Here is a 13,596-nt window from a genome sequence, read left to right on the forward strand (position 1 = left end):
CAACTCACCTTCACACCATTCGTATTCATCATTCCCAAAGAGTATTTGCATAAAATATGTTTCCAGCATTATAGAAATAAAGTCACTCTAAAACGTATATTAATAAAATGGTCGTTAACGCTGAAATAAATATAGATAACCTAGATCAATTATCTGTATCGGAATCATATTCTTGTAGCGCTGAGGAAGCTAAAAATTATATTAAGCAACCTCAAAACTATATTAAAATCCTCTCACAAAACATAAGATCCATTGCTACCAATTTTCCTTCTTTCCAAACAACTTTGGACAGAATTGCTTTTAACTGCGATATTATTGTTCTAACGGAGTGTTGGCTCTCGTGTCTAAGTAATAGTAATATCCCCTGTTTAGATAATTACTACATGTACTCTACTACAAAACATCTAAATCAGAGCGATGGTGTTGTGGTGTATATTAGAAGCGAATTAAATACAAAATATAAAGAATTAGATTTTAAAAACTCTGCCACAGGCTTAGTGGTTGAAATTGGTTGTGACATTGCCATATTATGTATATATAGATCACCATCTATTGTAAACACTGATTTATTCGTCTCTACTCTGAACGAAATACTACCTACCTTCTCCAGATTTAAATCTGTTATTTTAACTGGCGATATCAACTTAGACATTAAACCACAAACAACGGATCCTCGTTGTCACGACTACCTTAATACCCTCGCATGTCATGGCTTTCTTCCCGCTCACACATTACCTACAAGAGGCCCCAACTGCCTAGATCACATAATTTTAAGAACTAAATCTCCATCACTTTCGCTTCTCTTAAATACGACAGTCACTGATCACTACTCTACCCTGCTTTGCGTCTATCTTAAAAAAATAAAAAACAATGAAACCTCGACTATATCTAAAATTGATTTTAATAAATTAGACAAAATAATTGAACAAATAGATCTAGCACCTATATACTCTATCTCGAATGTTAATATTGCTACTGATGCTCTCGTGTCACTCATCCAAAACGCTATTACTGAAAGCACGATTGTCAAAAAATTATCTGCTAAGAAAAAAATCCTAAAACCCTGGATCACTCCAGGACTACTTAGGTGTATAAAACACAGGGATGCACTTCACAAAAAATTTAAAAAATCACCCAACAACGAAACCCTAATGATCAGCTACAAACGATACAGAAATTTTTGTAATAATATATTAAAAAGAGTAAAAAGACAATTCGATACTAAGGAACTTAACAAAGCTGGAAATAATTTAAAAATTCTTTGGAATACTATAAAAAGAATTATTTACACTACAAAACCAGAACACCGAACAAGTGATTTACTGTCTCTGTCAAACTCACCGTCTCAGTCTTGTAACGACCTTAATAGTTTCTTTGTAGGAATAGGTGAGAGCCTTGCTAAAAATTTAATCAACAGCCACTCTTCAACGGGGCGAACTCTGCCGCAGTGTAAGAGTCCGGTAGCCTCTTTTGTTCTACTTGAAACCGATCCCAACGAAATTACGACTATTATACATTCTCTTAGAACAGATGCAGCATCCGGATGGGATGGTATTCCCCCTTCCGTTCTTAAACGATATTCGAAAACTTTGGCCCCTGTCCTAACCTATATTTTCAACCTGAGCTTCCAAACTTCTACTTTTCCCAGCTCTTTTCAAAAAGCTATCGTACACCCGATATACAAAGGAGGAGAAAAAGCTTCTCCTGGTAACTATCGCCCCATAGCAGTCCTCACTGCGTTGTCGAAGGTTCTTGAGCGCTTGGTAAATAATAGACTAATAAACTACTTAGAAAATTTCAAACTTATCTCATGTCAACAATTTGGTTTTAGGAGAAATAAAAGCACCACCGATGCAGTTCAGGAACTAACAACTTTTATTGTCAATAAGTTGAACTCACAAAACAAGGTTCTTACAATATTCCTCGACCTCGCCAAAGCCTACGATACCATTCGAACTTCCACGCTTCTAAATAAACTCGAAATAATAGGTATCCGAGGCTCGCAACTGGACTACTTTAGGAGCTACCTTGCGACTCGAACGCAAATGGTTAAAATAGGAGCTTACACAAGTAAGGAGCTTCCTATTCACTTTGGTGTACCTCAAGGGAGTATACTTGGACCCACCTTATTTCTTGTCTTCATTAACGATCTTTGTAACGCCTATATACCTAACGCTAAGATAGTATCCTTTGCAGATGACACTGCTGTAACATTCTTCGCAAATTCGTGGTCTGAAGTTCAAAACATCGCACAAAATGGCTTTAACTATATACATGAGTGGCTTATTACTAACACCCTGACATTGAATACTTCTAAAACAAAACTAATAACCTTTTCTCTTTCTTCAAAGTCACAACCTCAAACACCAATTTCAGTAAAAGCTCACTCCTGTCACACGCCAACAACAGCTCTGTGTCACTGTCCAACCATTAATTCTGTAGATAATATTAGATACTTGGGCATAACTCTGGATAAACTTCTAAATTATAAAACTCATATTGGTCTCCTAACAACTAGGGTCAGAAAACTTATTTATATTTTTAAAAATTTGAGACACGTCACGAACACTGCCGTTCTACGTACCGTCTACTATGCCTTGTGCGAATCTATTGTCACATACTGTATTGTATGTTGGGGAGGTGCCGCAAAAACCATACTGAAGCCCCTCGAGGTGGCTCAAAGAGCAGTTATGAAAGTCTCCACGTTTAAACCTATGCAGTATTGTACAACCGACCTGTACAAAGATTGGAAAGTTCTCACCGTTAGACAACATTTTATTTTACAGACTATTATTTTACAACACCGATTAACACCTCTAGTTACAACCTCGTTTCGACGAAAGAACAAAATCTGCACTGTTCCTCAGCCTAATAGCATGTTCACCAAGAGGTTCTTTTACTTCCTCGGACCCTATTTGTATAACAAAATTAATGATAGTCTTAGCATCTATGCCTTACCGTATTCTAAATGTAAATTAACCGTACGCTTCTTTCTATTAGGAAAAACTTATGACGAGACAGAACAACTTCTTGAGATACTGGCTTAAGTGTAAACGTGACTGATCTTGCTTAGATATCTATAATATAATATTTCAGACACACACACACACACACACACACACACACTTACACAAACACACGCACACACATACACATACACACACACAAATATATATACATTCATAAGATACAGTTTCATTCGCCACACCCGCATTCTCTTATACACCTTAAATTTTACACATTTTTTTTTTTTTTTCTCTTACTCCCTATTGTAACCAATTTTAATTTATAATAATGAAGTACTTGCTAAGAGGCTTTTTGTGTATTTATATTAGAGGCAAGCTGTTTCTCCTAAACACAGGTTGCCCAGTAACCTAGCTAGGGAAACATTGGCTTGTATAAATAATTGTTTTGGTAGCCTTTTTATTTATATACTTTTACATGTATATTAATTGTATACCTATTGTAATAAATTGTAATTGTAATTATTGTATGTATGTATGTTTAATAATAATAAATAATAAATAATAAAATCAAAATCAATGTAGGTAGTTGCAAGTAAATGGACACAGTAGACTCAACCAAGATGCCTTCGTTGTAAATTAACAATAATGTCATACAATACTATTCTGAAGTATGCAATATTCCACTATGTAAAGATAAATTTTCATGTTTGGAAAGGCGTAGTCACACGTTACATACCTAAAATATACCTATCTACCGTAGCACTTCAACAACGTGTGACTACGCCTTTCCAAACATGAAAATTTATCTTTGCATAGTGGAATATTGCATACTTCAGAATAGTATTGTATGACATTATTGTCAATTTACAACGAAGGCATCTTGGTTGAGTCTACTGTGTCCATTTACTTGCAACTACATTAGCAACTTTGTTCAGTTCAGTATTCTGAAATCTTTTTTTATACTTTTTCAGCGCCGGTTATTGTCGTAGTTGGGTTTTAGTTTTTTCACTTTATATTATTTGTACTATTTTGGTGTTAAAGTGTATTTGGGGGCATAATATTAACAAAAGTTAAACTGATGAACTAATAAAGAAGCTATGGACGAAAAGATGTGAATTATATGCAATCAGCCCATGAATACAGGTAAAGTCACGAGCAAATGCTAGTAATATATATATATTCAAAATGTACAAGGAAAGCGCTTTCAAATGATACCAAACACGGGATATTTATCTTAACTTTATTTTTTTACTTTGTATGTTTTGTCCGATAGAGGACGCCACATTAGATTTTGTGAAACCCCATATAGCCTATAACCAGCGGACAATTAAGACGCTTCTAATGATATGTCATTTGTCAAATTCTGATAAGTAGTTTAGACGTTACGAGGGAACAGATGAACATACATACATACATACATAGCCTGTCAAAAATCATAACCCTCATTTTGCTTTGCCGTAGTCGGGTAACAAAAACTACAAAATGTTATCTAATTGTAAGGGTCATGTCTACGTACAATTAAATTTTGTATTCGTAATTGCTAATACAATTTGTCGAATGGTTCACATTTTTATAGTACTCGTTCTAGGTCGCTTAAGATTTCTCACGATAAATTTATACAATAATTTACGAACTAAAGTAAATAAGGCTACAGTTAAAAGAATACAATAATATTTTTTTCCCTTGCAATCAAATAATCTGTAATGGCTGAGTTAACTGTTAATAATTATTGTTGCCATCAAATTGTGAGTCAAGCTTATGCTAAGCTATTTATGTTGCATGTAATCAAAGCTATGTTATATAAATCGATAATTTAATGTAATGCCCTGATTATTTACTCTGACCACGTACAGAATAATAAACAAGTATTTGCACCTAGGCACTATGAATAATAACATGCTCTACTTAATACGTAAGATTTTCTATGGAATTTAAACTATGGGTTACTGAATAGTGAATATGTATTTGTAATTGGAATAGGGATCAAAATGGCATGGCAACGAAGCGTTTATTACATTTATGAACAATGTTAATTTAGTTGTTTTTATAGAAATGTATTTCATTTAATACCTAATATACAGCAAAGAAAACATCACTCCGCCTTTTATCCTTTAGTTTCAGAATTGCATAGAGATCAAACAACTTAGTTGAATTTGTGTTCATACATTAATTTTATTCGTTAAAATCAGACCAATACACATGAATAATGAAAATGAATACAAGTCATATAGCTTTTTAGATAGAGCATTATGTAATGGGTATGTGTATATATATGACAAAGACGCCATACAATTTTATAATAGTTTTAATTTTAATTACAAGGATAACCAATTCATTATCATTGTATTGCGAAGTCATAATCTGTTGTTTAATATATGTGCATACGTTTTAAATGTTATGATTCAATCATTCTAAATGAAAAAAAAACTACTTGTAATGATACACTGCAGATAATAACAAAATAATTTATGGTTATGTGACCTAGACCGAAATGCAATCATCGATGGTCGTCAATTTCGTTTCAAACGATAGTGTAATTTAAATAATATTTTTTATCAATCGTTTATACACGACTAGCTTACCACCCGCGGCTTCGCCCGCTTTGTCTAAAACCTAATAAATTATATACTAAAACCTTTCTCTTGAATCACTCTATCTATTAAAAGAAACCGCATCAAAATCCGTTGTGTAGTTTTAAAGATTTAAGCATACAAAGGGACATAGGGACAGAAAAAGCGATTTTGTTTTATACTATGTACTTAGTGATGATGTAAAGATCGTACATATTATATTATAATACTGCATGCATTTACGCCCCTCGGCATATGATACTTCTAGATCAATCAAATGTAATTTAAATGTATGATGATAGGAAACAGGTTTCGGAAATACAAAACTCCTTTTTTAGAATTAAATAAACTGCGTATAATTTTAGTCTGCTATTAATACGAATCTGTGTAAAATTATTTTTGAAATGTTATCAAGGTATTAGTCATATTTTGTCTTACATAAATCTATGATTTTGTAAGCAGGTCAGTAATAAATACCATAGATTCGAGTTTATTATAAAATTAGTGGGTGTATCCTAATGGTCAGCGTGAGAGTGTCAGAAACTTGCGAGTCACAGCGCTGAATAATAGGGCTACCGCTACTAGTAAAAGTATTCCTACGTAAAATTTTACGCATAAAAGATTTTAATAATAAAATTAGTGTTTTATTTTTTAAATTATTGGTAATTTGCTATATGTAACATTATGTAGGGAGTTTTGCTAATCTAAGGAACGCTACATAAAGTCGTTGTATACTGCGTTAGCAATTGCAATTCAAATTCAAATTCAAATTTCAAATTCGTTTATTCAATCAAACTTAAACTAACCTTAGAGCTAAATACATTAGGTGTTGTACATTTGTTTAATTACTATTTATGTAATTACAAATCTATATAATTTTACACATAAAAATGAACTTGTGCTGTACAATAAGTAACTGTATACAACCCTACAGGCACATGCGGTCGTGCGTTACGCAAGCCGGTTAGTGGCTCGATAAATCGCTCTACATTCGCTCTTTGTCTTATCCAGCGTACTTGTAAACTGGCCTCTTACTAACTTGCTTTTGATCCCATTTCCATGATTTTTTAATGTAAAATATAACTTTAAATTGCAGTTAAACAACGTGCTAAACATTCTAAAGCTCGTTCGTGACGCACTTCATGCGAATGCATTTGGGCTATACTTTCTTGTTTTGTTGTAAATGTCATAGTGATAAATGTCATGAATAATAATAATATTGTGGGATAGGAATTTAAATTTTTTAAAGTTCCACGGACTACTAAACGTGGTTTATAGGTCAGAATTTTATGGTTCTGCGGCCCTTTATACGAAGTCCTCATCAGATTAAAGTTATCGCTATGGATCTCTTTTTTAACTATAAATGATGAGGGACTCTAGGATTGTCGTTAAAGAGCTACGATACCAGTGCCAATTTCGTTAAAATAAACATAGTTATGAATTTTATATTAGCTCATATTTCGTTGAATTATATGAAAATAATAGATAGATTACAATCGTGCAATCGATTATTTAATTTACAAAAATGTGTTGAATAGTTATGATTTACTTTTTATACCCAATTTTATGTAAGGTTCTTTCAAAAAATCAATTGCTTTTTGCATCATTGCTCTCATGCATTGCGCATATTTTCTGCGCTTCTATTAAATTAAATTAAGTGCTCGTAATCATTATGACAGAGTCCGTTCTTTGAAATATCAGACGAAAATGTTCTAATAAGCAGTTTACGAAAGATCGTATTTAAAAACTTCTTTATACCAAAATTTTGTAAGGAGCACTGAATTACCAAGAGAAAATGATTTATGTGACGATGCAATACATATTGATGTAATCTGTAGATGTCTTACAAGACTGGAAACATAAAAAAACATGTTCTAGTTATCAGGTGGAATAAGGACATTAATTAGTGGACATTTATATCAACGCATATTATTATTCTTTATAAGATTTACAAAATTACTCATTCTTTTGAATTTGAAAAGAAAATAATTATTAATTTAAAATTTTTTATACTTTACCAATTATCCATATCATGTATATCTAATGTGCTTAAATTAAATATTTAATTACACACTGATATTTTAAGTGATATATAAAAACAAATCTTTAAATATATGTGAAACAAGTGAATGTAGTTTAAATTAATATTGCATTACCATTATGTTACAAAATGCAGCGCAATGCAACGCGTAACTTAAAAATTGGAAACAGACAAATTCACATCAAGTACACCCTGTATTATATCCAAAACACCCACTACCCAGTAATAATATGTAATTAAATAAATTATATTACTTAATAATGTAATTTTTAATTGTTACTACGTATTACAACACGAGGAAACAGACAATAAAAAGTCGATTTTAGTATCGTACGTAATTGATATAACAATTGCATAATAATTATTATGTCTGTTGGAGTATGTAGGCAACCAAGTGCTTGAAACTTCGTCCACTTCCACTGGCAAAGCGATCGAAAGTGACTTGGTGAACTTAATAATCGTAATAACATTGCACCACAGTCCACATATAACATTATATAACAGGTTGGGGACAAGAAAGGGCTACCAGTAGAGCTTTATAGTCAACTAGCTCACCGCCCGCGGCTTCGCCCGCTTTGTCTAAAACCTAATAAATTATAATATATACTAAAACCTTCCTCTTGAATCACTCTATCTATTAAAAGAAAACGCATCAAAATCCGTTGTGTAGTTTTAAAGATTTAAGCATACAAAGGGACATAGGGACAGAGAAAGCGACTTTGTTTTATACTATGTAGTGATGATGTAAAGATCGTACATATTGTATTAATTTCATAATACTGCATGCATTTACGCCCCTCGGCATATGATACTTCTAGATCAATCAAATGTAAGTAATTAAAATCGATGATGATAGGAATCAGGTTTTGGAAATACATAAAACTCCTTTTTACAATCAAATAAACTATGAGAAAACGACTTTGTTTTATACTATGTAGTGATGAACTGCTTGACCAATCTATTATATATTAATTATTAAGAAGGTACCTTACAAAGATACTTAATACTATTTTCTATTAGGGAATTTATTAATGAAGTCTTGATAGCCAGGCCAGCTAGTTTGCCGTTCTGGAAATTCTTCTGAATAAATGTTATTTGTTATTATAATTCTTAAAGTAGGTATGCTATTATGACTATTTTTAAGACAGCAAACAAATTGTGATAGTAAACTTATTGGTATTGATGAGCTCGATGATGCAGATAGCACCTGACCTACCTTACTAGGAACAATACGGTCAAGTATTCATTGTTTTGAGTTTGTAGTGCAGTTCTGTGACTCAATTTTACGGTCCATTAAAAAGAAACAATGAAGAATTGAGTTAAATTTTAATACGTTCTAAAGGTTTATTTATATTTTTATTAAGATAAATATTTAATTTAATAGGTAATTTGTCTTTTTGCTGAACAGCCTTTTCGCAATAATTTTTGATAAGTACATCTTATAATTACCAATTTCTTGTAACTAGCTAGAGATTACATACCTTCAAAATTCTAGCAACTATTACCAATGGTATTTGTAAAGTGTATTATATAAATTGTCTCTCGTATCATGTCTCAAGAACTTAACCAATCTCGGTCGTTGTAAACTGACCTCATTCTACCGTATAATTCCTTGCAAGCCTGCTGCCCTTTTGCGTAATAACAGCGGTACACTTTTCCTCCTGGTGGCTCGTAATGCTCTATTCTACGAGTAGGAGACATTTGCCCAGAATACCCACACCAAGAATTCAGACAACTATAGTCTAGATTCACTAGAGATGTACCTGTTTTTAAGAGTATATTGGTTTTAGTTTTTAAAGAATCCTTTAATTTAAGTTCATCATTATACGGTACAAATTGATTGAAATCACATATAATTCTTTTGTCTTCACTCTGTTCGCATATAAATTCATCCTGCGAAAGAATGTTGGCTTCGTTCGGTCGCACAATGTTCCCAGTATCGACTAATTTGGCGTGAGAATCAATCTCCTCCTTTCTATGGCACACACGCGCCCCGTCCGAGTACATCAAGCAGTCGACGAAATAGAATACCTTATTTGGTATATTATTTGATAAAAATAGTAACTTATCTATATCTTTGTAGCTACGATATTTTAATTTTTGACAATTGTAGTTTTTCCCTTCCAGATAACAAAACCTTAGATTTTGGGCCAAGGTTGATAATTGTGTTAACGAGTAAAGTTTTATAGAATCACAATGCAGGGATGAACAATCATAAAATATTGCTGGTTCTTTTGTTGGTATATAAGGTTCGTGTGAGGGAAGGTTAACGTCAGCTGTTTTTCGAGTTCCTGCTGCTTTGCATATTGTGTCTCCCTGTAAAATGTTTAGTGATATTTTATGATGTCCTCGATTTTCAATTTATGGAAATTGGAAATTGATAGAAGAAGATTTTCAATTAGGTGAAATTGGTACCTAGGCACGATTATTTTATTCAAGGAAAAATGTAGATTATTTTTATAAGAACGGCTTTAAAATGAAGGCCTACTTGTGAAAATATTATTAAAGTACATAATAATTATTCCATACCTTTTCTACAATGCAAACTACATCTTTATTATAGCTCTGAAAAAAATAATATTATTATATCCTCTTTCAGTAGATACCTTTCAGCATCAAAATAAGTTTGTAAAAAAATATCCAAAAATATCAGACATTCAAAAGAGTATTCTCACCGCAAAGATCCTACATACGAAACACTGAGTTATAATTAAAAATAACGTAAAATTCACATTTCTAAGTTCCATATTAAGATAAAAACAACATATATATGAAACGCTAGAAGTGGCTTTTTATTATCATTCGCTTCATTACCTGCAGATGTAAAACGCAAATTTAAATATTTCTCATGCGTATTAAACGGATATTGACTTGTAGGATCGTAACATCTAATCAGGATTTAGATTGGTTTTAGGATATATAAATAACAACATATACGTAACATATACTTTAACTACAAAATTGTAACGTTTATGGTTGTAAAAATTGTACAAAATATATTAGTATTTTTACAGAACTTGCGATGTGGATTTTATACTGCAACCACAACCCGTGGTGAGCTTTTTTAGCTTTTAAGTCTAGCAGGTATATGGAGAAATGACATTCAGGGTTGCGTCTTCTGGGAAAGTAGGGCGTTGAAGTAAAAAAAAAGCCTTAAAAATATGCCATTTCAATTGACTATAGTTAGACTATAACCAACTCGATATAAATACAATAGATCTACTTAACTCTATGCAGAGTTGCAAGTATGTAGGTAGTATTCATTTGACTGCTTTTTTTGTATTATATTATTTTTTCATAATTTTCGTTTTACTCATTGATTACATTGCAATAATTTATCTAACTTTGTTTTCATGTATGTAGAAAATTATTACTACTGGTCAGACGTGTAATTTAATTATATTTACAACTTCATTCTTCTCAGCGCATTTTCGCAACCTTATTTTGGGCCACTTTTAATCACAATGTATTGTAGTATGAATAGTTAATGTATTGTAGTATAAACTTACTTAATTTTTATTTTTTCTGTACATACGAGTAACGGTATTATGTCAACTAGCGGGTGTAGAGCGAGCGTTACCTAATTGTTGATCCCAGGGGTATATAATATGAGGTTTTATACCTACCCAGTAAAGAAAAATTCCCGTGGAGGTTACTGTTACGTTCTTTAGCAGTATTTATTCCATTGTAGAAAAGTAGAAGATACTGTAACACGTATTGTAACAACTGTAATAAGTACTGCGTAAAGAAGGCTGATGACCGACTTGTCCGGAACTTCGATTAGTGAAATAGGAGCAATATACACACAATACGAGCAATATATAAGTACACGGAGTTTCCTTTTTATTGAAGAGCCCAGAGGTTTTAACGGGATGTTTGATACGGGTTATTTCATTATTAATTAAAGGAAAAAATATATCCTACTTACCAATATCAGTAGCTCTTGTTTATACATTGTTCATCACAACCGCATTGAGCGCCGTGATATCTGTAAAATAATTAGTTGTTTATTAAATCGTTTGACACTATAATTATACTTATTACGTACGCTACGTCTATATTTTTAAAAATCACATCTGTGACATGAGGCACATGGCACTATAAGGTACATAATTTCCACCTTTTAACTATCAGTTATGTTCTGCGCCAGGTTAAATTATCCATTTAATTTCAAAAACACTGTTTTGCTTCTGCTCGAGCAATTCAGACTTCCTGTGACTAATAAAAAAGTCTTTTTTATAGGAATGAATAGACATCCTGGGGTCATTACAACAATTTATAAACTAGTATTTTATACGTATTATTTCGAAGTAATTTGTGAAACATCCTACCCACAGTGCCCTTAATTATGCTTGTTAATCATTAAGCTTCACGTAAGTGTCGTGTGCTCCAATTTACAAGGTAACTTGTAGGTGTTTTGTATGTGTGTTAGTCGTAACAATCATGTACTAGCGATGAATGCACTTCGGCATGACAAGAAATATTCGTGACATTGAAAATGTAGGTAACGATCAACGCTACGACCGCTTATATTAGCGACATAGATATACTATTGTGTTATTTTATTATTTAAATTGTATATTTCCCACTTTACACTAAAACTTGTTTTGTTATCAATATACGTATGTTTGAAAAACTCTAAGTTCTTAAATCTTAACTGTTTTTAGAAGAAGTCGATATTGCGTAGATTAATATTGTTACACTTACATGACATTAGTGTGACCGCATAAATAGAAAGCGATATTGAAATGATAGTGAAAAGGGGAGCATCCCGTGCATATAAATTACAACTGAGGCATAATATAAGAAGTCATAATATATTCAGACGTTCGTTACGTATCTGAATACTGTGTACCTTAAGATGTCAGAACCGTACTTAATTAGTTCACGCAATTTGTAGAGCCTAATTTACATTTTGTACAAGACCTATACAAAATATTTAAACAAAAACAAATTACCTGTATAAATAAAATATGTTCACATTCAAAACTATGATTATTACGTCATTTATGATAAATTGTATGTCTTGTAAACGGTGATAATATGCACAGTAGTGTTTTAATTATAAGAGTTGAAAGTATTGTTTTCACTGAGTTCGTAATTTTCACAGATTCAAATTATGTAATGAGAACCTTTGTTACGATATATTATTATGTTAAAATGTAAACGCGTTTGGCGCAATAATCTTGCGTCGGGGAATGAAAATAAAGCTATTTAGCATTAAATGTGATTTATATTTATTTATGTATAACACATTATATAAACGCACTTATAGTATTTTCTACAGTAGCCAACGCAGACTAAACCAGCATATATTTTACGCAATGAATCGCTATCACAACCGCCGAAATCAATTTGTCCATGTTATGTTCCAAATTAACTAGATGATCATTTCATCATTAGAAATTGCTTGAGTAATATCACGTTTTGCTATATTTTATAACGTTAAGAAACGCGGATGGGTAATTCAATAGGGTGTCAGCAAGACTTGTGGTTTACCTACTTATATTATGAACTAAGTTTTGTAAATCCTGCACTATTACAGTATTGCTTAATATTTAAACTACTTACATTTAAAAATATATCTTGTATTGATGCGACGATTTAATATTCCAGATAAGCGCGGAATTACGGTTATTTCGTCAAAAATTAAAAGGCTTTATAAAGAAAAATGTTTCCTTAAAAAAATGACTCTATAATGAGCTGAGTGATATGCAACCAATATTGCACAGTGATTGCGCTATATATTGCTTTGTCCGAATTAAGCAAAAATAAAATATAATAACGATAAAAACTTTGTTCAAAAAAATTTCGGTCCTTGATTTTGGATGCATAATATGATTTTATTTGCATATCTACTAAGTCTCAAAAGCGGAAACCACTAATAATATTATTATGCTGCTAATTTATGAACGAAACTGAAAAGCGAAGCATATAATGGGTCTGAATGAAATAAATATTCTTATATATGATCTCTTTGATACCCACACATTATATATTTTCCGTTATATATTCTACA

At 32.0% G+C, this 13,596-nt stretch overlaps 2 protein-coding genes across 2 annotated transcripts in view; both read right to left on the reverse strand.

Annotated features, from left to right (window-relative positions):
• LOC123692290 overlaps positions 1–13,596 on the reverse strand; it is a 30,123-nt gene that overhangs the window by 13,614 nt on the left and 2,913 nt on the right. The window contains exon 2 of the mRNA XM_045637016.1: positions 11,506–11,565. Within this exon, the coding sequence (XP_045492972.1) occupies positions 11,506–11,532 (27 nt within the window). The 5' untranslated portion in view covers positions 11,533–11,565. The remainder of the gene's footprint in view (positions 1–11,505; positions 11,566–13,596) is intronic.
• Positions 8,845–10,377, reverse strand: LOC123692292. The gene is made up of 3 exons (XM_045637019.1): positions 10,253–10,377; positions 10,107–10,142; positions 8,845–9,893 (listed from the first exon to the last, which is right to left on the reverse strand). The coding sequence occupies exons 1-3, from the start codon at positions 10,322–10,324 to the stop codon at positions 9,132–9,134; spliced, it is 870 nt and encodes a 289-aa protein (XP_045492975.1). The 5' UTR covers positions 10,325–10,377; the 3' UTR covers positions 8,845–9,131.

Source organism: Colias croceus, chromosome 6 (assembly GCF_905220415.1).
Source record: "Colias croceus chromosome 6, ilColCroc2.1".
In the NCBI taxonomy this organism is placed as follows: Eukaryota; Metazoa; Arthropoda; class Insecta; order Lepidoptera; family Pieridae; genus Colias; species Colias croceus.